Genomic DNA, 26473 nt, shown 5'->3' with positions numbered 1-26473 from the left:
ATCCCACAAACTGTGAGATCACGAACTGAGCCAAAATCAAGTTGGATGCTCAACTGACTGAGCCACCCAGGCGTCCCTATTGTAATTTTTTAAGACTTTGTTTTTATAATAAAATTGAGAAGGAAGTACAGAGATTTCCCACATACCCCTGCCCCCAAACGCATGCCATCCCTACTATCACCATCACTTAGCAGAATGGCACATTTGCCACCAGAGATGAACCTACATTGACACATCACGATCCCTCAAAGTGCATAGTTTACCTTAGGGTTGACTCTTGGTGTTGTACATTCTATGGGTTTGGACAAACTTATGCACATATTCATCATAATATACAGAGTAGTTTCAGTGCCCTAAAACCCTTTCTACTCTGCCTACTCACCCCCCACTTGCCCTCCCCACCAATCTTTTTATTGTCTCTATAGTTTTGCCTTTTCTAGAATGTCACATAGTTGAAATCATACAGTATGTAACCTTTTGAGATTGATTTCTTTCACTTAGTAATGTGCATTTAAAGTTCCTCCATGTTGGGGCGCCTGGGTGGCTCAGTCGGTTGGGCGTCTGACTTCGGCTCAGGTCACGATCTCACGGTCCGTGACTTCGAGCCCCACTTCAGGCTCTGGGCTGATGGCTCAGAGCCTGGAGCCTGCTTCGGATTCTGTGTCTCCCTCTCTCTCTGCCCCTCCCCCGTTCATGCTCTGTCTCTCTCTGTCTCAAAAATAAATAATGTTAAAAAAAAAATTAAAAAAAAAAAATAAAGTTCCTCCATGTTTTTTCATGGCTTGATTCCTCACTTCTTTTTAGTGCTGAATAGTATCACATTGCCTGGATGTACACAATTTATCCATTCACCTCCTGAAGGACCTCTTTGCTTCCAGGTTTTTGTAGTTATGCATAAAGCTGCTATAAACATCATTGTTCAGGTGTTCATGTGGGTAAGAGTTTTCAGTTCCTTTGAGTAAATACCAGGGAGTGCAGTTGCTAACCATATGGTAAGGGTATGTTTCATTCTGTTAGAAACTGCCAAACTGTCCTCCAAAGTGGCCCTACTGTTTTGCATTCCCACCAAGAGTGAACGAGAGCTCTTGTTCCACATCCTCATCAGCATCTGGTGTTGTCCATGTTCTGAACTTCGGCCGTTCTAATGGGAGTGTAATGGTATCTCGTTGTCTTAACTTACAAAGATTTTCAGGTTCTCACGTCTGTTCAATCTCGTAGCTGTATATAGCAAGCTACTAATCTCTTGGTAGCTGACATTTGCTGTCCTTGATTTTCTGTTCATGTTCTAGGTGGCTCAGGAATTGCAGTCACTGATCACTTGAAAATCCATGAGATGCAAAAAACTATTCAGGATCTACAAACTGAGAAAGTAGCGTCTACAAAAAAAATTGAAGAACTTGAGGATAAAATAAAGGACATAAATACAAAATTATCTTCTGCAGAAAATGACAGAGATGTTTTGAAGAAGGAACAAGAACGCCTGCACATTGAAAACAGACAGATAACGGAAGAGTGTGAAAACTTGAAACGGGAATGTAGTCAATTGCAGCCTGATGCCGTGAGGCAGGGCGATGCTGTGACAGGAAGAGAAGGAATCCTGTCGCAGGGTGCATCGGTGCAAGAAGAAGTGCTCAAACTCCAGCGGGCACTGTCTGGTATAAAATGTTTGGAACTTATTGATGATGGGTGTTTTATTGCGTACCAGTTGTTTTAGAGGCACACTGAGTACTGTATGGGAATGGAGGGGTCATGGAAACGACTGTGTAGAATTTGAATCGAATTGTTGGTTTCGCTTCAGTGCCATAATTAACGGACAACAAATAGGAATTTTCTACTAAAAAGGCTTCACTCCCTGCCTCATTCTTAAGTATTTACAGGGGACTCGTTGCTCTAGGAGGCAGTGTAGATTTTTGGGAAATGCTTAGTAGCTGTTTATTGGGAGGAGGTGTGGGTGTATTTCTGTTAATCTGTGTAGAACCAAATACTTTCTGGAACTCATTAGGGTCCAGACCCTCCAGTTAGGGAATGCAGCCTCCCTTTTTTAAAATTCTGTATCACCTTTTGAAATGATGTCCTGTATCTAAGCAGACACAAGAGTGATAACCATAGGTCTTTTATCATTTTCCATGCTGAAGCTGGTACTTCGTTACCATACCTGTGTTCTGTGTTAGAAAAAATAAGTTATTGAATGAAATAGGCCAAACACCAGTATTCGTTCATGCCAGGAAAACATAATAGGAGCTCTTTAGCTGCAAAGATGTGTTTTATTTTGCATTTTTGTCTTCTCACAATATAAACTCTCACATTATGAACTGATTGATTCTTGCTCTGGAGGGTGTTTCTAGCCCTTGGGTGCTCTGCTCCCCGATCCCCGCCTCCAATCTGTCTCACTTGCCTAGTTGTTTATCCTGAGTGCCTGACCTGGATGGCCAACTCTATAAATTCATATTAAAGTTAGGTTCAGGGTCACCGTGTCGTCGTTGTCCTCCTCCTCCCCCCCCCCCCCCTCCTCCTCCTCCTCCTCCTCCTTCTCCTTCTCCTTCTCTCCCAGCCTTAGTGATTGGTGGCATTTACCAGTTCGCCAAAACAGAAAATTTGAAGTCATCACCTAGCATATCCTGAAGGTTCTATTTCCTTAGCATCTCTGGCTTGGTACTCTTTCAGAGGCATTCTAGGGTTTCTCACAAGTGTCTCCATTCTAGGAGCTGCCAGGAAGGCAAAGAGAAGGCGGTTGACTAGGGATCTAGACTTTTTCTTGTTTGACTTCAGAGTATCTCTGCTCTTTTCAAAATAAATGTATCTGTTTATTCCACATATTGGGTGACACAGATGAATTCATTTGCTTTAAAAACAAACCTACTGCCCTAGTCCTTCCTCTTTTTCCAGTTTCCATGCCACTGAATAACTTCATCCGATCAATTTTCTTTTGCCTGATTAACTGTAGTAGTTTCTTCATGGAGCAGAATAGCACAGTAGTTAAGTACATGACTGTGCTAGAATCCTGCTCTGTCACTAATTCAGTGACGTTGGGCAGTTTAATTACCATCTCTATGCTTTTGTTTTTCCATCTGTGTAGTTGGGATAACGATACTATCTTCCGTAGTTACAGTAGTAGTAATGGGGATTCTCTGAGTTACTACCTGCAGAGTTCTCTCTACAACAATGGCTATCCCGTAGTAAGCATTACAGAAGTGTTAGCTGTTATTATTTTCTGGTCTCTATGATTCCTTGAATCAGTTTTTTTTTCTTTCTGCAGCAAGGATGGTTTTTCAGAAACTCAAAACAGTTTACTTCCCTGATTGCAATACTTTGTGGCTCCCTTGTGAACTTCCGGATAAAGTCTAAACCTCATACTTGACATAAAATGTCTTTCATGATCTGGTCCCTGTCTCCCCCTTTAATTTTAGTTCTTCCCATTCTCCTCACGTGCTAAGCATTAGCCGTACTGAACTTTCTATACATCTCCTTAAGCCGATGATGTTATTGTCTATTAGGTCTGTCGCCTTTGCATTTGCTGCTCTGTGTGGAGTGTCTCTGTTTCTCTCTGCTAATTCTTAAGTACATTACAACTCATTGCAGGTATCGTATCTACTGGGAGATACTATGCTGCTGCTTTCCTAGCCCCCCTCACCCCTCTCCCACCCGCAGATCGAGCAGGTGTTTGTCCTTTCTGCTCCCTGTAGCACCTTGCACTCCCTGTATCATACTGTACTGTGGTCACGTGTTTACTTGTTTGTCTTTCCTCTGAATAGAAAGCTCCCTGAGGGCAAGCAAGGACTAAAGGTTTTCATCTGGTTGTCTAGCAACTGACCTCACAGTAAACGTTCAGTATTATCTGAGTGAACATTGAATAAATCACTTCAGCTGGACTTAAAGTATTCTGTCTTTGTGTTCTTCCAGAACTATTTCTATATATGGATCTATCCATAATACCAGCTTGAACGGCCTTTCTATCTGTTGTCATGTCCAAGTCACTTTATTTATGTTTTTACTGTTTGTTTATTTTTGAGAGAGAGCGTGCGCCACATGAGCAGGGGAAGGGCAGAGAAAGAGTGAGACAGAGGATCTGAAAGTGGACTCTGTGCTGACAGCAGAGAGCCTGACATGGGGCTTGAACTCAAGAACCATGAGATCATGACTTGAGCCAAAGTCAGGTTTTTAAGTGACTGAGCCACCCAGGCTCCCCTGTCATTTCTAAGTCACTGTAAACATTGAGAATTGGGGCACCTGGGTCGTTTAGTTGGTTGAATGTCAAACTCTTGATTTCGGCTAGGTCATAATGTCACGGTTTGTGGGTTCAAGCCCCATGTCGGGCTTTGTGCTGACAGTGGAGAGCCTGTTTGGAATTCTCTCTCTGCCACTCCCCTGCTCACTCTTGCACTCTCTTGCTCTCTCTCTTTCAAAATAAATAAGTAAATTTTAAAAAATAAAGAATTGAGAGATTATTGTATTATTGTGGTATAAATATGTATTCTTGTTTTTAGCCATTTTCCCTCAATCTCAGTCCTTTTACTCTTTCCTGTACAAAAGCTAATCAACTCATTTTGAAACATTGTTATTAGTGTTTTTATCAAGGCAATAACTTATGACTCATCCAGATATGATTATACTTATTTCTTGTACTGTTTCATAGAATTACATTTTAATGGAGCTTCTAACTGGCATTTATGTTATGAATTCTATAGTATAGTCAAATAGAAATGTAAAACAACAAAAATACATTTCAGTAAGTACCATTAGGGTTTGCTGATTGTGCTTATAAATACACTTTATTTTAAATGAGCTTTATTTCTGAGTTTATTACATAGGTAAGAAGTTGAAGTATTTTAATGTCAGATTCTTTGTTTTTGCAGATGCTGAAAATGAAATTATGAGACTGAGTATTTTAAACCAGGTAAACTAATGCTAATAGAAAAACCTTCTGGCTTTTATCGAGAAAAAGTATTTTGATTATTGTAGTTGCTTGTTTTGTGTTTTTTACAAATTCACGTGAACTTATCCTGGGAACTTGCATCTTAGTAATTTTACGTTTGCTGATAATGGTAATTTTTTGAACCATAAATTGTCATAATTTTAAAGTTACATAATTGGAAAATGCAGGTATATCACTTTCAAGATTAATTTGACAGACATTATATTACGTATATGAGTGGAAGCAGATTTCCCACCAACCGAGGAATGCATTTTGATTTCCCTTAAGGAATTTAGAGTTGTTTCTAGTGCTAATGATTCCAGGTTAGTTTGTAAATGTATTTATGTATTATGTATATTTGTCTATGCTTTTAAATAAATTAAAAAAATATCTATAAGAATGTTTGTAAAATGAGTGACTGACTTTAGATGGTCTAGTGTTGTATGCTTGTAATTTTTATATATCACTAGAGAAATGCTGAGTTGAAATGCACACTTGTATGGCTTGCCTACTTTTTTATAAACTTGAAATTTATCTGAAAACTCTGTTTTAACATTTTGTAGGATAACAGTCTCACTGAAGACAATTTGAAACTTAAAATGCATGTTGAAATTTTAGAAAAAGAGAAGTCCTTATTGAGTCAAGAAAAGGTGGGTGCGATAAAAATGGGACCAGAATTAAAATATTGTGTGTATTACAGATCAAGCCAAGGGCCAGTTTATATAAATGGAGCATTTAGGTCTTGAGAGGCCTTAGAATAAAGCTGATCTCATTGATGCTTGTCAGACCAGGTTCAAGTACTTGGGCAAGGTTCAGAGTATGAGGGCTGGCCAGGGTTTACGTTTACACACAGATAAGCCACTAGGCATACAGATATGAGCAGAAAAGATAAAGGCTCTGTTTTGGTTTCTGATGAAGTCCTGATAGCAGCAACATACACAGGTGGGTCACGAGCTTGGACTGGCATCTTACAGAAACTGTAGCTGCAGATACGTCCCAGAACGTATCTGTTGTGGACAGGAGTTTCTTAGTGGTGAGAGATAAAGGGGATATAATCTCACTGGTAGAAATAAGGTCTTTGTGTATATTGGAAGCAAGGTTGGAACGAGGTTCTATAATGCACTGTTGGGTATCGGGACAGGTATTTTTATGTTTGTACTACTTGGGGGTAGTTCTTGGCTAAGGTAGGTGTTTAAACAGAGGATAGTTGTCGGCTGGTATTTTTTTTTTTTTTTAATTTTTTTTTTTCCAACGTTTATTTATTTTTGGGACAGAGAGAGACAGAGCATGAATGGGGGAGGGGCAGAGAGGGAGACACAGAATCAGAAACAGGCTCCAGGCTCTGAGCCATCAGCCCAGAGCCTGACGCGGGGCTCGAACTCACGGACCGCGAGATCGTGACCTGGTTGAAGTCGGACGCTTAACCGACTGCGCCACCCAGGCGCCCCATGGCTGATATTAATTTATAGGCTAGTGTCTTAACTCAATTTAAAATCTTAATTTTTAAAAGGTAACACATACTCACTGATGTACAAATACGGTAATTCATACCGAAAAACTTTAGACAGTACGAAGGGAATATCCTTTCCACCTCCCTTGGTTGGCCTGTTTTCCAAAGGAAGTCTTTTTTACCAGTTTCTCATATGTCCATCCTTTCAGACTACACCTAAGTATGTATGATTATTTAAATAGATTTGAAAAAACTGTTAGCATACTATACATATTTTCGTGTATACCTTAACGTGTTTTCAGCGTCCTTCCACATTAGTGTATAGGCAGTGCTTCTCAAAGGGACGTTTTGGCATGTAGACAGGAAAATTTTTAGCTCTGTGTACTGTCATATGCATTGTGGGGTCTTTGCCCCCCCACTCTTTCTACCCACTAAGAGCCAGTAGTGTCTCCCAGTCTTTTTTTATTCCTGTATTATATATATAATTTTTTGCTCTTTTCTCCTCCTTTGCATTCTGTTCTTTCAGTTACTCCTTTCTCTAATTGGCCCAGGTATACTTTGTAGTTTGCAGATCTCTGCACATACCTGATAGGGTCTGTGACCTTCTCTTGATATTTTCGGATTCTGCAGCCGTTCCTGGTCCCTCTTGCTCCTTTCTTTCGATGTTAAGTAATCCTTCATAATGTTTCCTTTCATTATCTCTGATAGGGATCAACTCACTGCTTAAGAATGGTAGGCCAGGGGCGCCTGGGTGGCTAGGTCGGTTGGGCGTCCGACTTCGGCTCAGGTCATGATCTCATGGTCCATGAGTTCGAGCCCTGCGTTGGGCTCTGTGCTGACTGCTCGGAACCTGGAGCCTGTTTCAGATTCTGTGTCTCCCTCTCTCTCTGCCCCTCCCCTGTTCATGCTCTGTCTCGCTCTGCCTCAAAAATAAATAAACGTTAAAAAAAAAAATTAAAAAAAAAAAGAATGCTAGGCCATACCGGGGTGCCTGGGTGGCTCAGCTGGTTAAGCATCCAACTCTTGATTTCGGCTCAGGTCATGATCTTACAGTTCATGAATTTGAGCCCTGCATCAGGCTCTGTGCTGACAGTGCGGAGCCTGCTTAGGATTCGCTCTCTCTCTGTCTCTGCCCCTACCGACTGGCTCTTGCACTCGTTCTCTCTCTCTCTCCCCCCCACCCCAAATAAATAAATAAGTAAATAAAGAAACAAACTTTAAGTTAAAAAAAATTTTTTTTTAATTGCTAAGAAAGAAAAAAAGAATGCCAAATGTAACTGCAAGGCTGTGTATGTTCATAACGTCTACCTGAAAAAACTTTTTGGGGTTCTCCTGATTGACATATAAATCTAGAAAGACAAGAGAATGCTATTTTCATCAACTATAGTTCAGAATAAACTTTTGAATTGGAAGAGAAATGGGAATCATGAGGCAGCTGTTCTAGTCTAGTTTTCGCTGAACTCCTGGTAAGGTATGTATAGTCTATTTGTAGAATTTTGAGATTCTTACTTTAAAGTAGATTCCATAGAAGTTTTCTTTTTCTTGGGTGCCTAGGTGGCTCATTGGGTTAAGCGTCCAGCTCTTGATTTTGGCTCAGGTCACGAACTGACAGGGTTCATGAGTTTGGGCTTAGGTGACGAACTCATGGGGTTTGTGAGTTTGAGCTCAGGTCATGAACTCACGGGGTTCATGAGTTTGGGCCCTGCGTCAGACTCCATGCTGACAGTACAGAGTCTTCTTGGGATTCTCTCTCCCTCTCTGTCTTCTCCTCCCCTGCTTGTTCTCGCTCTCTCAAAATAAATAAGTAAACCTTAAAAAAAAGAAGTTTGAGTTTTCTCTATCAATGAAAGAAGATTCTAAAGTTGTTGTACCACAGATATCATAATCTAAGGTTGAAAGTGTTGAAGCAAAGAGAACTGTTCCACTTCTGGAGTTTGGAAGAAAAGCATTGAATACCAGTAGAACAGAACATAAGATATAGTTTAAAAATTATAGATAGATCTTTAGGGATGTTAGGCTTCCAAGAGGGGAACCTAGTCTGTGTTCAAGTTAGATGGGAAAAGAAGGAAGGAGTCTACTTTCTTGGATGATACAAAAGTTTCATGTTCTGACAGGACCCCTTAATAAGGGAAATTCCTTTTATGAGGGAAAAGAAGCCTTTTGTGTTCTAATTAGAGAGGACAAACTTTAGAACGAATGAGCATTGAATTTTATAGATTTTTATGTAGTTTGTGGCTATTGGTGATTGGCCGCTAGGGGAAGGAAGTGCAGAGGCCCAGAAGATGTGGGACGTTTTAAAAACTGTGTGTGGTGGGAGGGAAGGAGCAGACAGAAGAGAAGACAGCAGTGGGGGGTGGAATCAGGAAGGCTCCCAAATGGGAAAGTTTTTGGGTAAAGAGGAAGCTGGAACTGGAAACTTAAACAGCCATTCCATCTTGTCCGATGTTATTTCTGATCTTATAGAAATATTGGCCTGAAGGTGCACATAAAATTGCACGTGAGGGAAGTCTGGTTTGCTGAATTTTCTATATCATTGCTGAAGTGTTATTCAGTAATGTTTCTGACACAGGCACCTGGGAATAGATTGCCAAGGGTGTGTGTGTGTGTGTGTGTGTGCGCGCGCGCGTGTATGTAGATAGGTAGATATAGATATAGACATAGATATAGATGCATAGATAGAAGTAATCTTTTGGTGTTTTCTTCCAACTGACAGTGTATGTTGTTTTTTTCCCTTGTCATTTAAGGAAGAACTTCAGGCATCACTTCTAAAATTGAACAATGAATATGAAGTAATTAAAAGTACAACTGGAAGAGACATGGATTTGGATTCCACATTACACAATTTAAGGCTGACTTTGGAGGCAAAAGAACAGGAACTCAGTCAGAGTCTTACCGAGAAGGAAACACTGCTAGCTGAGCTAGAGGAATTAGACAGACAGAACCAAGAAGCCACACAGGTACATGATGTTAGAAACAACGTGGCAGCACATTGTTCTCAGTAGACTGAACACTGGGGTAACAGGCAAAAGTGATGGGTGTGATTTAAATTTGTGATTTAATCGGTATTTTGCTTCATTGATAATCTAGTCATAGCGGTTGGCAAACTTTTTCTGGAAAGGGTTAGATAGTGAATATTTTTGGTGTTGCAGGCCATTTAGTGCTCTCGGTCGTGCTCCACTCTGCCCTTGTGGTATGTAAACAATGAATGTGGCTGTGTTTCAATAAGACTTGATTTACAAAACCAGGTGACAGGCCTGATTTGGGCCCTGGGCTGTAGTTCATTGACTCCTGCTTCAGTGTTTTACGAGTTGAAGATGAACAACATATACCATTTACCTTTGTTGAGATTTTTTTAAAAAGTATTGTTTTAAGAAGGATTAGAAATATCTGAAGATTATTCTTCTATTATTTATGACATTTTACAAAATTTTCTTTAGGTGACCAAAATGAGAGAATGCCGTAACGTTACCATGCAAATTATTTTTTTTCAGCACGTGATTCTGATGAAAGATCAGCTATCAAAACAACAAAATGAGGAAGACAACATCATTAGTAAACTGAAAAAAGATCTAAATGATGAAAAAAAGAGAGTCCATCAACTTGAAGTTGATAAAAGGAACATGACTAAAGAGTTGGATGTGCAGAAAGAAAAGTTAGTTCAAAGTGAACTGGTCCTGAATGATCTGCGCTTAGCCAAGCAGAAGCTTGAGGATAAAGTAGAAGATTTAGTAGATCAGCTAAATAAATCACAAAAAAGTAATTTAAATATGCAGAAGGAGAACTTTGGACTTAAGGAGCATATTAAACAAAACAAGGAAGAGCTTTCCAGAGTCAGGGATGAGTTAACTCAATCTCTAAATCGAGACTCTGGCAGTGATTTTAAGGTTGACTTACTTGAAGAAAGGGAAGCCGAAGTCAGAAGCTTAAAGCAAAGTCTTTCAGAAATAGAGCAGCTCAATGACAATTTAAACAAAGTTGCCTTTGATCTCAAAATGGAAAATGAAAAGTTGGCTTTAGCGTGTGAGGATGTAAGACGTCAGTTGGAGGAATCCATTGCTGGTAGCAATCAGATTTCTCTGGAAAGAAACACTATTGTGGAGGTTCTAAAAATGGAAAAAGGACAGTTAGAAGCGGAATTGAGTCGGGCTGAAGAGAGGCGGTTGGAAGAAGCCAATAAGTATGAGCAGATGATTAAAGAACTATCAAAGGCACGTGATGTGAGTACCTCTGCTTTACAGCTGGAACAGCAGCAGTTAATGAAACTCAGTCAAGAGAAAGACTTTGAAATAGCAGAACTCAAAAAGAACCTTGAACAGGTGGATACTGATTGTAAGGAAACGAAGGCAATTTTGTCGTCTAGTCTAGAAGGGCGGAAGCAATTGACACAGCTTCTAAGCGAGAAGGAAATTTTTATTGAAAAACTTAAAGAAAGAGGTTCAGAGCTTCAGGAGGAATTAGATAAACATACTGAGGCCTTAAGAAAAAATGAAGTTTTAAAGCAAACCATAGAGGAAAAAGACAGAAGCCTTGGGTCCATGAAAGAAGAAAACAATCATCTGAAAGAGGAACTGGAACGACTCCGGGACCAGCAGAGTCGAGCTGCACCTGTGGCGGAGCCTAAGCCCCTCGATAGCGTCACAGAGCTCGAGTCGGAAGTGTTGCAGCTGAACGTGATAAAGGGTAATCTCGAGGAGGAAATAAAACATCATCAAAAGGTAATTGAAGATCAAAACCAGAGTAAACTGCAGCTGCTTCAGTCTTTAGAGGAACAGAAGAAGGAAATGGATGAGTTTAAATGCCAGCACGAGCAAATGACTGTCACACACACCCAGCTCTTTTTGGAGAAAGATGAGGAGATTAGGAATTTGCACAAAACAATTGAACACATCAAAACCCAGTTGCATGAAGAAAGGCAGGATGTTCAAACAGAGAATTCTGATCTGTTTCCAGAAACAAAAGTACGGAGCCTCAATATAGAAAATGGCGGCGAAAAGCATGATTTATCTAAAGCTGAAACGGAGAGATTAGTGAAAGGAATAAAAGAACGAGAATTGGAGATTAAGCTCCTAAATGAAAAGAACATATCCTTAACGAAACAGATCGATCAGCTGTCCAAAGATGAGGTGGGGAAGCTAACGCAGATCATCCAGCAGAAGGACGTGGAGATACAAGCTCTTCACGCTAGAATTTCTTCGGCTTCCTACACCCAGGATGTCGTTTACCTTCAGCAGCAGCTGCAGGCCTATGCTACGGAGCGGGAACAAGTGTTAGCTGTTTTGAGCGAGAAGACCAGGGAAAATAGCCAGCTGAAAACAGAATACCACAAAATGATGGATATAGTTGCTGCCAAAGAAGCAGCTCTTGTGAAGCTGCAGGATGAAAATAAAAAATTGGCCGCTCGATCCGAAGGTGGTGGTCAAGATATGTTCAGAGAAACCGTGCAGAATTTATCACGTATCATTCGAGAAAAAGACATTGAAATAGATGCCTTGAGTCAGAAATGCCAGACCCTGTTGACGGTTTTACAAACATCCAGCACTGGTAACGAGGTCGGAGGTGTCAATAGTAACCAGTTCGAGGAGCTCCTACAGGAACGGGACAAATTGAAACAGCAAGTAAAGAAAATGGAAGAGTGGAAACAGCAGGTGATGACCACGGTCCAGAATATGCAGCACGAGTCCGCCCAACTTCAGGAAGAACTGCATCAGCTTCAGGCACAAGTTTTGGTTGACAGCGATAATAATTCTAAGTTACAAGTGGACTACACTGGCCTGATCCAGAGTTACGAACAGAATGAAACCAAACTCAAAAGTTTTGGGCAGGAATTAGCACAAGTTCAGCACAGCATAGGGCAGCTTTGCAACACCAAAGATCTTCTTTTAGGGAAACTTGATATTATTTCGCCTCAGCTGTCCTCGGGATCATCGCTCTCTTCCCAGTCAGCAGAGTCTCTTCGAACAGTCAAGCCCGACCCATCGAGCGAGGCTTCTACACGAGAGCTGGAAGAACTAAGAAAATCACTGCAGGAAAAAGATGCGACAATCAAAACGCTCCAGGAAAATAATCACAGGTTGTCCGATTCGATTGCTGCCTCCTCAGAGCTGGAAAGAAAAGAACACGAACAGACCGATTCAGAAATTAAGCAGCTAAAGGAGAAACAAGATGTTTTACAAAAGTCCCTTAAGGAGAAAGACCTCTTAATCAAAGCCAAAAGCGATCAGTTACTTTCATTGAATGAAAATTTCACTAACAAAGTGAATGAAAATGAACTTTTGAGGCAGGCGGTAACAAACCTGAAGGAGCGGATACTGATTTTAGAAATGGACATTTGTAAACTGAAAGAGGAAAATGAAAAAATAGTAGAAACAACCAGGGAAAAGGAAATGGAATATCAAGCTTTACAGGAGACTAATATGAAGTTCTCCATGATGCTTCGAGAGAAAGAGTTTGAGTGCCATTCAATGAAGGAAAAGGCTCTTGCTTTTGAGCAGCTACTGAAAGAAAAAGAGCAGGTGTGTTGGGGGTGGAGTTTTGTAGGAGAGAATTGGGGGGGAGGAGGGGTTCCAGCGGGTCAACTGACTTCATTGATAATTGTCTTTGAAGGGGAATGTGAAGTTGTTGATTGAGAAATACTCATCTCAAGCTCTTGTGATTCGTTCTAAATGAATTTTTCTCACGGGTACCTGGAGGGTTTCTCCCCCAAATTACTGTGTCTCTCCAAATATGTTTTAGCAACAGGTTAATTTAAGTAGGAAAAAAAAGAGCTTAGTAGCAATTAATAATTTTCTTCAGAAAACAGAACTGTGGAAATGACTTTCCCATCTCTTCACCGCCAGTGACTCGTGCTTTCTCTAGTGACAGGTGTGTGTGCCCAGTGAATGAGCATACACGCACATACTCATCCTCTCTTGAGGGATTTTGGGATCTGGGAACACTTTGTTGTTCACGGGGTAAATTTGAAGAGATTGTATCTTTTGAATTCTTTTAAAAACATTTCTGATAAACTTCTTCTTTCAGAATACCTTGATTATTTGAGAAGTTGCAAAGATAGTAGAGTCCCGTATGCCTCAAACCCGGTTTCCCGTATTTGTTAACATCTTGAGTTACCATGATACATTTGTAACAACTAAGTAACCAATATTGATGTATTTTTACATCATTTTTACATCAATCATTACATCATTATTACATTTTTGAAGTATAAAGTTCATACTTCATTAGAATTTTTTTCCCAAAGTCTTTTTTCTCTTCATGACGCCACCCAGGCAACGCATTATGTCTAGAGTCACGCCTCCTCAGGCCCCTCTAGACGGTGACAGTCTTTTGATGACCTTGACATGGTTAACTATATTTCAGAATTATTTAATGAAGAAAATGTCTCTGTATTTTTCTTAAAGTGAAAGTTATTTTCTTTCCAAAAGGGCAAGACTGGGGAGTTAAATCAGCTTTTAAATGCAGTTAAGTCGATGCAAGAGAAGACCGTTAAGTTTCAACAGGAGAGAGACCAGGTCATGTTGGCCCTGAAGCAGAAACAAATGGAAAACACTGCTTTACAGAACGAGGTATGCTTTCTCTTTAAGGAAACAGTGATTTAAGCAATAAGCTTAATAACTTTTAAGTAAGAAAAGCAGCTAAAGCAGCATGATTTATCAATTAAAATTAATTTCTCTCTTAGATGATTTCTTTTCTAAGTCTTCCTCTGACGTGCTATGGTCTGATTTTGATCTCCCGGAGTGCATTTTATTTCAGTTTCCAAAAGTGAAAACCATGGCATATCTTGGATATAAAATAAAATTTTCCCATTGGTGCAACCACTGTGGCAAACAGTACGGAGGTTCCTCAAAAAGCTAAAAATAGAAATACCATACGATCCAGTAGTCCACTACTGGTTATTTACCCAAAGAAAATGAAAACACAAATTCAGAAAAGATACATGCACCCTTATGTTTATTGCAGCATTATTTACAATAGCCAAGGTACGGAAGCAGCCCTAGTGTGTCCACCGATAGATGAGTGGATAAAGAAGATGTGATACAACACACACACACACACACACACACACACATTTGAATATTACCCATAAAAAGGAATGTGATCTTGATATTTGCAACAGTGTGGATGGACCTAGAGAGTATAATGATAAGAGAAATAGGTCAGATGCAGAAAAGAAAGTACCATGTGATTTCACTTATGTAGAATCAAAAAAACAAAGCAGTGAAACAGAGTCATAAATATGGGAAACAAACTGGTGGTTTTTAGAGGGGAGGGGCGAATTAGGTGAAGTGGATTAAGAGGTAAAATTTTCTAGTTGTAAATAAGTCACAGGGATGTAAAATACATCATAGGGAGTATTGTCAATAATATTGTAATGTATGGTGTCAGATAAGTACACTTAACGGTGAGCAGAGTAGAATGTAGAGTTGTTGAATCGCTGTATTATACACTTGAAACTAGTATAACATTGTTAAATACACTTCAGTGTAAAAAATTTAAAAATTTCTCACCCAAAACGTATGTAAAAATGAGATTTTTACTGAAAAGGCGATCTGTCACAAAGAACCCAGTACTTTGCACAATTCCATTTCCATTATAGCCACAGGGGATGAGATCTTACAAAGTAAAACTTCCAGATGAGTATTCAAGGTGAATTTAGACTTTTTTCTAATACAAATACATCTTACAATATGAGAAGTTAGTATATAATTGATAGACTTCAGTAATGGGCAGAAGATCTGATAACAAAGTGGCTTGTAGAGGGGAAAGGGGAACATTTTATAGAAGAAAAATAAAGACATGTCCTCTGCCTAGGTTCAACATTTACGCGACAAAGAATTACGCTTAAACCAGGAGCTAGAGAGATTGCGTAACCATCTTTTAGAATCAGAGGATTCTTACACCCGTGAAGCTTTGGCTGCAGAAGATAGAGAGGCCAAACTGAGAAAAAAAGTCACAGTATTGGAGGAAAAGCTAGTTTCATCTTCTAATGCGATGGAAAATGCAAGGTAACTTTTCCCCTTCATAGCACTCAGGTTAACTGAACACTTCTTGAGCGTCAGGATTAGTAAGCATTTTCCCTAGCTTACTTAATTTTGTTCTTACAGAGTCATTATCTCCATTTTACAGATGAAGATACAGAGGGTAGAGAGGTTTAGTAACCTGCCCAAGGTCAGGCTCAGAGTATGTGTGTGGGTTTTACACTAAGGTGTGGAACTCTTGACCGTATCTGGCATTCAGACAGCTCTCTCTGAATCTTTCTTTCCCCCTTTTTTTTTAAAAAAAAAACCAAAAAACCAAAACATTTTATTTTTTTTTTTCATAAGTGTACTAGCTCTCTCTGAATCTAACTATTGAGATAATTGCCTCTCATCATTTTAGGAGTTTAGACTTAAATTCTGACTGATTTTAATTAGCTTTGTCAGGCTCCCAAAGAACTAATTTGATTTGTGTGATTTTATTCTTAATCAAATGATCTAAGGTTGAGCAGGTTTTGGATATTAGAAGGGAGAGAGTGAAAGAAGTAGCAAGGTGAAGAAGTAGGTCAGTATGAATTAACTCTTGGTTTGTTAGAAATTTTCAGTTACTAGGTCCCTCCGTACTTCTGTTTTTATCCAAAATTTTATTTTTGCTAGAATGCCGTTTATTATAAAAGGTTTTAACTCAGAAGCTGCCAGGTGGAAGAGATCTGTAGGGTAAGGCCTGGTTTCTCTTGGGAGAGACCTTCTAGCTCTCTCCCAACAAGCACCTCTCTCCACATCTCCCACCACTCATCAGCCCTCTCTTTGTGAGTTTTTACGGAGGCCTCATTACACCCGCATGATTGATTCCCTGCTTAACATATTTTAAAATGTTCTGTCTCTCAATGAGGTGTGGTTTTTTTTGTTTTTTGTTTTTTTTGTTTTTTTTTTTTTCCTGCTTATTACCAAAACATATTTTCCACTTCAGGGAAATTTCATAAACCAAAAAGATCATAAAGTCACTGTCCCACCCACCCAGAGATCATCCTTTTTTTATGCTTTCACGTGCTTCTTGTACGTGTGTGTACATATTATATATGTATTTTTAAAACAAAGTTGAGATCATACTATTCATACTGTTTTGTAACCTTTGCACTTAATAATATGAGTTAAACCTTGTTTCACAAAGCACATGTTTCTGCAATACCATTTTATGGCTACATCGTATACCATTATTTGGATTTTCCATAATTTCTTTAATCCAGTCATTTATTATTGGACACTTAGAAATGTTTCAACTTTTCAAAATTACTAAGAGTGCTGCCATGATATCCCAAGATAGGTATTTTTGTGTTAATGACAAATGAGTTCCTTAGCATAAATTTTGAGAACTGGCAGTTCTGGTTCAAAGGGCGTTTTTAAAATTTTTGAGATGTACTGGCAAATAATCTTCCAGAAAATCATGTCCATGTATATTTCCATTAGTGGTAAATACATCTTTCTTTCTTTCTTTTTTTTTGTTTTTTTGTTTTTTTGTTTTTTTGGTTTTTTTTTACTGTATATGATGCTGAGGGAGATCTAAGGAGATCACAGATTACCTCTGTCTGCGAAGAGATTGTAGGCCAGTAGAGGCAACACTTTGAGACGAACTCCCCACCTTTGCAGGGAATACTATTGTACCTTTAGTTTCAGAAAGACTTACTTCAGATGAGAACTAAAACAATGAGTGAACATTTGTGCATGTGTTTCACATTGGCAGAAATGGGAAAACATCCTCAGACTATAAAATTGATAATCTTCGAATTTTCGGGCCCTTATTTTTCTCTAATTAAAATAGTTTTGAGGGCATGTGGGTGGCTCAGTCAGTTAAGTGTCTGGCTCTTGATTTCGGCTCAGGTCGTGACCTCACAGGTTGTAAAATTAAGTTCCCCCCTTTGGGCTCTGCACTGGACATGGAGCCTGCTTAGGATTGTCTCTCCCTCAGGGCTCCTGGGTGGCTCAGTCGGTTAAGCATCTGACTTCAGCTCAGGTCACGATCTCATGGTTTGTAAGTTCGGGACCCATGTCGGGTTCTGTGCTGACAGCTCAGAGCCTGGAACCTGCTTCGGATTCTGTCTCCCTGTCTGTCTCTGCCTCGCCCCTACTCACGCACGCACATACATGCGTTCTCTCTCTCTCTTTCTCTCAAAAATAAATATTAAAAAAAAAAAGTTCCTGAATGTTTAAAAAAAAAAAAAAAGATTCTCTCTCCCTCTGCTGCTTGTGCACGTGCACGCTGTCTCTGGGCTCTCTGCCACCTTAGCCTAATTTCGCACTGTCATCTCCATGCAGCCAAAGTGTCTTAGTCCTTTAGTTAGGGCTACCGTTTTCCTGTTTCTTCTGCTTTTTCGTTATGTTCCTCCACCTGAAGAGCGGGCCTGATTCCTAACACTTCTGTTAATCCCACCTCTTCAAATAGCATTTCCTTCATGAAAAATGCTTCATTTAGCATCCCACTCCTCCAATTCAAAACCAAACCCTGGTGTGATGTTTTTCTTTTGAATCTGCATAGTGCTTCGTTTGAGTCTTTGGTAGTACACTTCTACTGGTAGTACAACAGGTCGTTGTTGACCCATCTTCTGTCGTCACCCATCCAGTGGAATGTAAGGTCACTGGGAGTAAGGATGATGCCCTTTATTTTGTACCTTCCCGCAGCACATGTTCTTACATGTAGTTTAATAGATGTTCAGTAGTACTTGTTGAATGAGTGACTCAGATCTATAAACCAGATTGTAGTATTTTGAGCCCTTACCTAACTATAGTAACACCTGGTATTTATTAACTTTTTGAGTGACATCATGGCTCATCTCATCCTTAAAATCACTGTTCAGTGATATGCTAACCAGCAACATTGCATAAAGTCCGGGAACATCTGAGGGCAGAGTTCAGTCTCCTAATTATTAATTTACTTCTCTTCCCACAAGGGGGTGCAGTTGTGTAAAGTTTCTTCAAAGTGAGCTGCCCCTTAGTGGGCTCTAAGGGACTGCTCTTGTTTAAGAATTTATTAACTGGATATTAAAAACCCAGGAAAGGCTATTGCAGTGTTTTGTTTTTGTTTTTGTTTTTTTTGCAATCATTGTACGTCAAGGAAGTACATCAATGACCTAAGCCTGGGTAGGTGCTACATAAATCTCTTCAGAATCTCCGATTATTTGTGGCGGGGGTAGGAGTTGTTTTATTTAACGTAAGGAGAAAGAAAGACGATAGTAAAGGGAATTAACTCGTAATCAGAAAATTTTGTCAATGGGATAGCCTTTGGGAAGTTGTGAGTTCACCATAAGTGCAAGTGTCAAAAGCCAAGGAGGTGTCAGAATCCATTGCTTGTTGGGTTGGAAGCTGGACAAAATAACTTCCAAGGCCCCCTGCAACTTACAATTTTATGGTAAATTACATCTTAGAGTTTTAGCCTGGAAACATGAAAGTTGCAGGCTATTTGTAAATTCTTATTATGCTGGTGTTTCTTGTTTAGTCCAGCTTATTTGTAAATTTTTATTATACTGACGCTTCTTGTTTAGTCCAGCTTCTAATCTTTAAAATGACTGCCATTTGTTCAAAGTCATTTTCATGGGAAGAATGAGTGAATTAACAAAACAGGGAGAACAAAGATCAGAGGGACTCTTCAAGTTTCTTTGAAATCTAACATGAGTTTAATGCAATAAGATGTAAGGAGGGTTAGATTCATAGAGACAAAGTGGAATGATCGTTGCTGGGAGTGGAGAGTTATTGTTTAACGGATGTGGAGCGTCCCCTGGGGAAATGAAGTTCTAGAGATGGTGGTGGTGATGGTTGCCTAACAGTGCGAATATACTTAGTGCCACTGAACTGCACATTTAAAAATGGTTAAAATGGAGGCACTTGGGTGGCTCGATTGGAAGTAGGGAAGATGTTTTATGTGGTTAAAGTAAACAGAAACAACTTGACTTGCATTCTTTTTGTTTGAAGCCATCAAGCCAGTTTGCAGGTAGAGTCCTTGCAGGAGCAGCTGAATGTGGTCTCCAGGCAAAGGGACGAAACCGCCCTGCAGCTGTCCGTCTCTCGGGAGCAAGTGAAGCAGTACGCTCTGTCGCTCTCCAACCTGCAGATGGTGCTAGAGCATTTCCAGCAAGGTGAGTTGTGCGGTCAGGCTTTCAGTGAAGATAAATTATTGTAGTTCCTGGGAATTTGGGCTTATTTTGGTGCTATTTTAAAATAGGCATGGGGGGGCGCCTGGGTGGCGCAGTCGGTTAAGCGTCCGACTTCAGCCAGGTCACGATCTCGCGGTCCGTGAGTTCGAGCCCCGCGTCAGGCTCTGGGCTGATGGCTCAGAGCCTGGAGCCTGTTTCCGATTCTGTGTCTCCCTCTCTCTCTGCCCCTCCCCCATTCATGCTCTGTCTCTCTCTGTCCCAAAAATAAATAAACGTTGAAAAAAAAAAAATTAAAAAAAAAAATAGGCATGGGGAAGTCTTTGAAAGGTTACCCACTTGTAGGAGGAAACCAGTCAATGTAGACTTTTTATGGTTAGGCCTGGAGAACATGAACTCCATATGGTAATTATTAAAAACATGTTTTGGTATCATATGATCCGTGAAGGTGAGAGTTGGGAAAGGATGAAGTCACATAGAAAGGATGATCATGTGATGAAGAAAGGATCGCTAGAAACAATGCTTAAGCTTTGAAATACTGGTCAGAGGTTAAATATGCTTCAGAGAATTAATCATTGGGAATCACTGTCCTTTGAATATTGATTAGCTTGTTCTCAGTTATTCATCTCGACTTTGAGGTAACTACAGTTTCTAGTCCGGGTGGAAAATACTTTTCTGGAAACACGGTAGCTATGACCATAGAGCAGTTTTATGCTGATAACCAAATATGCTTTTTCATATCTACCCACCATCCTCAAATGTACCTCCTTTAGGTCCTTCATTGTACCCATCCGTTTGTTTATTCATACATTCAGCAGTGATTGGCAGTGAATTAACTGCTAGTGAGGGGCAGGTGATTAGAGGATATGAGGCTTATGAAGTAACAGGGGTTATAATTTTGTGCCTAAGTACACCTTTAAATTCATACATATGTAGATCTTCAGGCTTACTCATGGTTGAAATCTTGAATTTTATTTTTTTATTTTTTTATTTAAAAAAAAATTTTTTTTGAACATTTATTTATTTTTGAGAGACAGAGACAGAGAACGAGCAGGGGAAGAACAGAGAGAGAGGGAGACACAGAATCCAAAACAGGCTCCAGGCTCTGAGCTGTCAGCACAGAGCCTGATGCGGGGCTCGAACCCACGAACTGTGAGATCACGACCTGAGCTGAAGTCAGTTGCTTAACCCACTGAGCCACCCAGGCGCCCCGAAATCTTGAATTTTAAAATAAGAAGTATCTAGGCCGGCTATACCTAACTAGAATGGACATGTGTACAGAGTTACATGGCCATAGAGAAGGCTTTGCCAAGGAGAAGATATTTGAGTGGCGTTCTGAAAAGAGGGAAGAGTTTGCATGATGGACAAAGTGGAGAAGGATTTATGGCAGAGTAAAAACTAGGGCATATATAATTTTCTTGTTGAGACATTTGAACTGTTTTTGTTGAACTGTTAAAATTGCAAGTGGTTTGGGGGCACCTGGGTGGCTCAATCGGTTAATCGTTTGCCTTCAGCTCTGGTCATGATGTCACGGTTCATGAGTTCAAGCCTCGCATTGGCTTCTTCACCGTCAGCACGGAGCCCACTTCAAATTCTCTGTCACGCTCTCTCAAAGATAAATAAAAGTATATATGTTAAAAAAAACTTTTCAAGTGGTTTAAAATGCTAATTTTATCACATAATTGCCAAATACTAATGTAACTTTTTTTTCTCCTTAGAGGAAAAAGCTATGTATTCTGCCGAACTAGAAAAGCACAAACAGCTTATAGCTGAATGGAAGAAAAAGGCAGAACATTTAGAAAGAAAACTGATGTCATTACAGGTTGGTCAAAATAATTTTCTCTTGTATGTATTATTATTCATGAACAATTGTAGAGTTTTTGTTTTAGAAATAATCTCCTAAACAGTTAATTTTAGTAAATGTTGTTTGAGTGGCTACTTGTTACCCTATGTTTTGGCCTAATGATGGATGGGCTATTCAGGGTTTTCTCCGTGTGACTTAGAGTTTAGAGGAGACAAAACACATGTAAGATGATGGGAATTTTTATTTGTATTTATTTTTACTTTTATTTATTTATTTACGTTTATTTATTTTTGAGAGGGAGAGAGAGAGTGAACATGCAGGGGTGGGGCGGAGAGAGAATCCCAAGCAACCTCCGTGCACTGTCATTGCAGAGCCTGATGCAGGACTTGAATTCACGAACCATGAGATCATGACCTGAGCCGAAGTCAAGAGTCAGATGTTTAACCAACTGAGCCATGCAGGCACCCCAAGATGGTGGAAATTTTAATTTTTTTAGCATAGATGAATGTTTTAGGGGACGCTAAAAAAATTAATCTACGCTTGTAACTATAATTTTCTTTTTTCAACTAGATACATTGAGCACTTTATTTCACATGGATTAAAATAATGTAGATTATCCTTTAGATCTTTTTCTTTTGCAGCATAATCCTTTAAAATGTCTTTTTTTTGGGTGCCTGGGTGTCTCAGTCAGTTTAGCATCCGACTCTTGATTTTGGCTCAGGTCACGATCCCAGGGTCGTGGGATTGAGCCCACATTGGGCTCTACTTTGAGTGTGGATGGAGCCTGCTTAAGATTCTCTCTGTCTCTCTCTCTCTCTCTCTGTCTCTCTCTTTTTTTCTCCCTCTGTCCCTCTCACCTGCTCACATGCATGTGTGCATTCTCTAAAATAAAAAAATAACAATAAAGTATCTTTATTAGATTTCATATGTACAAGAATCATATATAAAATATAGATAAAATGAACCCCCCCATGAAGAGAGATGACATGAAAGTGATTTACTTTAAGAATTTAAGGTGAACTTTTCTAAGTTATAAGTAGACTTTGTTGATAGCTGGTGGAAAGTAATAAGATTTGTTTACCTGTTATTAGTAGTAAATATGTTGTTCAGGTCTATTAAATTCCTAATAAAAGAAGACATAAAGTTTTGAAATTTTTATTAATTACCGAGTGGCTGCAGAACAGTGTTTAGATAATACATATACAATATAAGAATAGCAATACTGCAGATAACCCCTTGTCACCGGGTAGAAGGAAAGAAATGTTGTCCTTGGAAGTTCCTGATGCATCCTCCATATCTCCTCCCATCGTTACTACTTCAGAGAGAACCACTAGTCCAAAACGTTATGCTTAACACCCCTTGTTTTTCTGTATGGTTATCACATATGTTTGCATCTCCATATGGTACACTGTATGGTTTTGCATAGTTTTGAACTCTGTATAAATGCAATTTTGAAATGTATGTAAATTCAATAAATCTGCAAGTTGCTTTTTTTCACTTAGTATTCTATCATATTCATGAGTTTTAGCCATTTTACTGTGTGTTCCTGTGGGTGCATGGCTTATTGTTTTCACTGCTGCATTTATTGCATGAATGTATAATTTATTTACCCATTTTACTGATAAAGGACATTGCCATTATCTGCTATCTTATCTGTATCTTGATTGCAACTGCTGAGTCCTGAGACATGTGTGGGCAGTTTCAACTTTATTCAGTCATGGCAAGTTATTTTCTAAAGCAGTTGTGCTAATGTATTCCTACCAGTGGTGCCGGAGAGTTCTTGTTTTGTGTCGTTAGCAACAGTTGGCATTCTCAGTACTTTTAGTTTTCGCCAATGGACTAGGTGGGAAGGGCTGTCCTCCTGTGGTTTTAATTTTTATTTGTCTGACTGCTAATGAAATCAAACATCTTAAAATTTTTTTTTTTTTATTTTTAAGAGAGTGAGCGGGGGAGGGTCAGAGAGAGAGAGAAGCGGGGGGAGGGAGGGAGGGAGACACAGAATCTGAAGCAGGCTCCAGACTCTGAACTGTCACCACAGAGCCTGACGCGGGGCTTGAACTCACAAGCTGTGAGATCATAACCTGAGCCGAAGTTGGGCCCTCAACTGACTGAGCCACCCTGGCGTCCCAAAATCAAGCATCTTTTAATATGTTTATTGGCCATTTATGCTTACTTCCTGGTCAGCTCATTAATACATTTAAACAGATATTTTATCTAACACTTTGAGTTGTTTCCAGTGGGTCCAGAGAATCACGTCTCTGATACTGTCAGAAGTCCAGATCTTTTTTTTAAACCAGCTTTATTCGTTTATTTTTTTAAGTTTAAAATGTAACATATACTTAGAAAACGAACAAAAACTATGCAGGAAGTAGTAAAAATAAGAGCTGAAATTAGTGAAATAAAACCCAAACAAATGGTAGATAATACATATACATGAAGTCTAAGTGTTAATTTGAGAGAGAGTCTTAGCATAGTTTTGAGCTTTAATAATTTCTTAAATAGAAATGCTATGGGGTTGAAAAATTATGGGGTTGAAGGTTTATTTAAATTTCTTTTATACTAAATTTAGTTTTGTGGATTTCAAATATTAAATTTTTTATTTAACATCTTTAGCTCAGTCCCTCTGTGTATCAGTTAGGGTTCAACCTGAAAAGCAGAACCAGTAGGGGGTGTGGGTGTGTAACACACCCCCACAGTGATATATGTGATATGTAGAGGTACACACCTATGAGGTTTATTCTAAAGAATTGGCAGTGTGATTATGGGAGTTGGTAGTCACAATGGGAAGATCCCATCACATGCAGGTTGGAACCCACAGGCATAGGCCAAAGGTATTCTCCACAGATGGTCAAGAAAGAACAGCACAAGCAGGACAGAACTCCATGGGGAGGGCTGATGTTGCAGTCTACAGCAAGAATTTTTTCTCCTTTTGAGGGAAGGCTCAGCCTTGCTTCAACTAGCTCAGTCAGGTCCACCCTGATTATTCAGGATAAATGCCTTCCTTAAATTCAGTTGATTAGGGGCTTTGATTACATTTGCAAAATACCTTCACAGCAACATCTAGATTATGTTTGATTGCATAACTGGGGGCTGTCGTCTATCTAAGATGACACATCAAAAACACTGTCCCTCTGATTCAAGAAGGTAAAAGTTGACCTGAAATTTACATGGGCGAGTACTCTAGATAGCCAAGAAAATTGTGTGAAACAACAACAGTAAGGAGGGGCTTGCTTACTAAATATCAAATATTGACTAGATGAGTAGAACAGAAGGAGAATCCGGAAATAGAGCTTAGGATACATTTGAGCATTTAAAACCAAGCCCTAAACTAATTTCAACTTCATGGAAACAGGATAGGTTATCCAACTGATACACGACGTTGCCACAGCTGGCTGTCTGTATGGAAGAAAATAAAATTGGATCCCTATCTTATACCATATACGAAAGTAAATTCCAATTGTATTAAAGCTTGCATTCTCAACTGGGAGTGGTGCTGGAAACCTGGGGCTGGTTTTGGTTGGGGTCTTCTGGCATTTAGTGGGTGGGGGCCAGGAATGTCAAAAGCACACCTACTGAGAAACACTGTTTGGAAGGTGTAAATATTAAAACAACTTTGCAAGGAAACCTGGAAGACCACATGTAGAGTCTAAGGGCAAGGAGGAGCCTGAGCAAGACTAAAACTCCAGAATCTGAAAGCAAAATAGGACATGTTTACTATAGACAGTTTAAACACTTGTACATGGCAAAAGGTATTATGCAGTCAATAGACAAATGACAGATCTGGCAAATAATCCTTGTAGCACTGGTGACCAAGGGTTCACGTCTACCCTACAAGGTGCTTTTACAAACAACAAGAGAAAGTTTAGTAGAGAAATGGGCAAGGTATGCAAAGAAGTTTTCACAGAAAAGCACCCCTGGGGGAGCCTGGGTCCTCGGTTCAGGTCATGACCTCGCGGTTCATGGGTTCGAGCCCCGCATCAGGTTCCATGCTGATGGTGTGGAGCCTGCTTGGGATTCTGTCTTCCCCTCCACTGCTCGCTCTCTGTCTCTCAAAGCAAATAAACATTAAAAAAAAATTTTTTAATTAAAAAAAAAAACCTGTGAATTTCCTATAAACATGGAAAAATGCTCAAATTCACTAGTAGAGAAATAAAAATTAATAAAGTAATGACATGTTATTTTATACTCATCAGGCTTGCAAAAATTAAAAAGACCATTTGTTACATTTCTTGACTTTTTTTATATCTGCTTTTTGTAGTTTTTATTCTCTTCTTGTCGCTTTTTTTCCCCCTTTTGTCACCATACTATCTTTTAGTAGCATCTTACTTACTTACTTACTTACTTACTTACTTACTTACTAAGGGAGCTAGTATTGTGCTGTGAAGTACCAGTTCTGTCTTTGATACTTACTGTGTGAACTTGCCTGAGGTCACAGTGGTACAACTTCATCAGCTGAATAGAAGAGGGTTGATAGACTCTGTCCTCCAGCCGTGTAGTTTGTGAAGTAGTTCTTCCAGGCTGCTTTTTAACGAACTTCTCTCTTCCTCAGGAGCGTTTCGATGAAGCAAATGCTGCGTTGGATTCGGCATCGAGACTTACAGAACAGTTAGATTTAAAGGAAGAACAAATTGAAGAACTTAAAAAGCAAAGTAGGTGTTTTTTCTTTTCCTTTTTTTCCTGGCAACACTAGTGCTGAATCAGGTGTAGTCTTCTCAGAGGCACTGGTGCCGTTGAGTGAGACCAGCTTCCACTGGGTGTGACTTCTATTTCCATCTCCCGCGACCAGCTTGCTTCAGTTTTAACACGGTCCTCGTGAAACCAGAGTCAAAAGTTGGCCTTGGCTATCCAGTTAGTTTTCCTGGATGTTGAGGCAGTCCAGTTGTGTTGGGTGTCACCCTGTCGGTCATCAAGGGAAATGATTTTACTGACCTGACTTTTTATGGTTAGGCGTCCCTGATCATTCTGTGTTCATCCTACCTAAAGCCCTCGGACGTGTTAGGACAGTATTCTCGAGCCAAAGAGTAACTTCTTGTGGACTGAACCTCCGGCCATAACTAGCCTTTTATGATTATGGATGATGCTTTACAAATAGACACTCATTTATATAATGGTGTGATGCTTATAAGATGAGCCCTGCCAGTTCCCTAAGGTGAGTCCTGTGCTTAGGATTGTCAGTTGGGCCTCAAGTAATCA

The 26473-nt window shown here is 39.6% G+C and overlaps 1 protein-coding gene across 2 annotated transcripts in view; it reads left to right on the top strand.

Moving 5' to 3' along the window:
* TRIP11 (thyroid hormone receptor interactor 11) overlaps window positions 1-26473 on the top strand; it is a 62523-nt gene that overhangs the window by 19092 nt on the left and 16958 nt on the right. For both annotated transcript variants that reach the window (XM_030319808.2, XM_030319809.1), the window contains exons 7-16: window positions 1290-1655; window positions 4854-4894; window positions 5476-5562; window positions 9107-9319; window positions 9854-12874; window positions 13784-13924; window positions 15171-15364; window positions 19298-19461; window positions 21195-21298; window positions 25830-25929. In XM_030319808.2, coding sequence (XP_030175668.1) covers window positions 1290-1655; window positions 4854-4894; window positions 5476-5562; window positions 9107-9319; window positions 9854-12874; window positions 13784-13924; window positions 15171-15364; window positions 19298-19461; window positions 21195-21298; window positions 25830-25929 — 4431 coding nt within the window. The remainder of the gene's footprint in view (window positions 1-1289; window positions 1656-4853; window positions 4895-5475; window positions 5563-9106; window positions 9320-9853; window positions 12875-13783; window positions 13925-15170; window positions 15365-19297; window positions 19462-21194; window positions 21299-25829; window positions 25930-26473) is intronic.

The sequence above is a fragment of the Lynx canadensis genome, chromosome B3 (genome assembly GCF_007474595.2).
Source record: "Lynx canadensis isolate LIC74 chromosome B3, mLynCan4.pri.v2, whole genome shotgun sequence".
Lineage (NCBI taxonomy): Eukaryota > Metazoa > Chordata > Mammalia > Carnivora > Felidae > Lynx > Lynx canadensis.
Note: the sequence above shows the minus strand (reverse complement) of the source record. Positions and strands in the feature narration are given on the sequence as shown.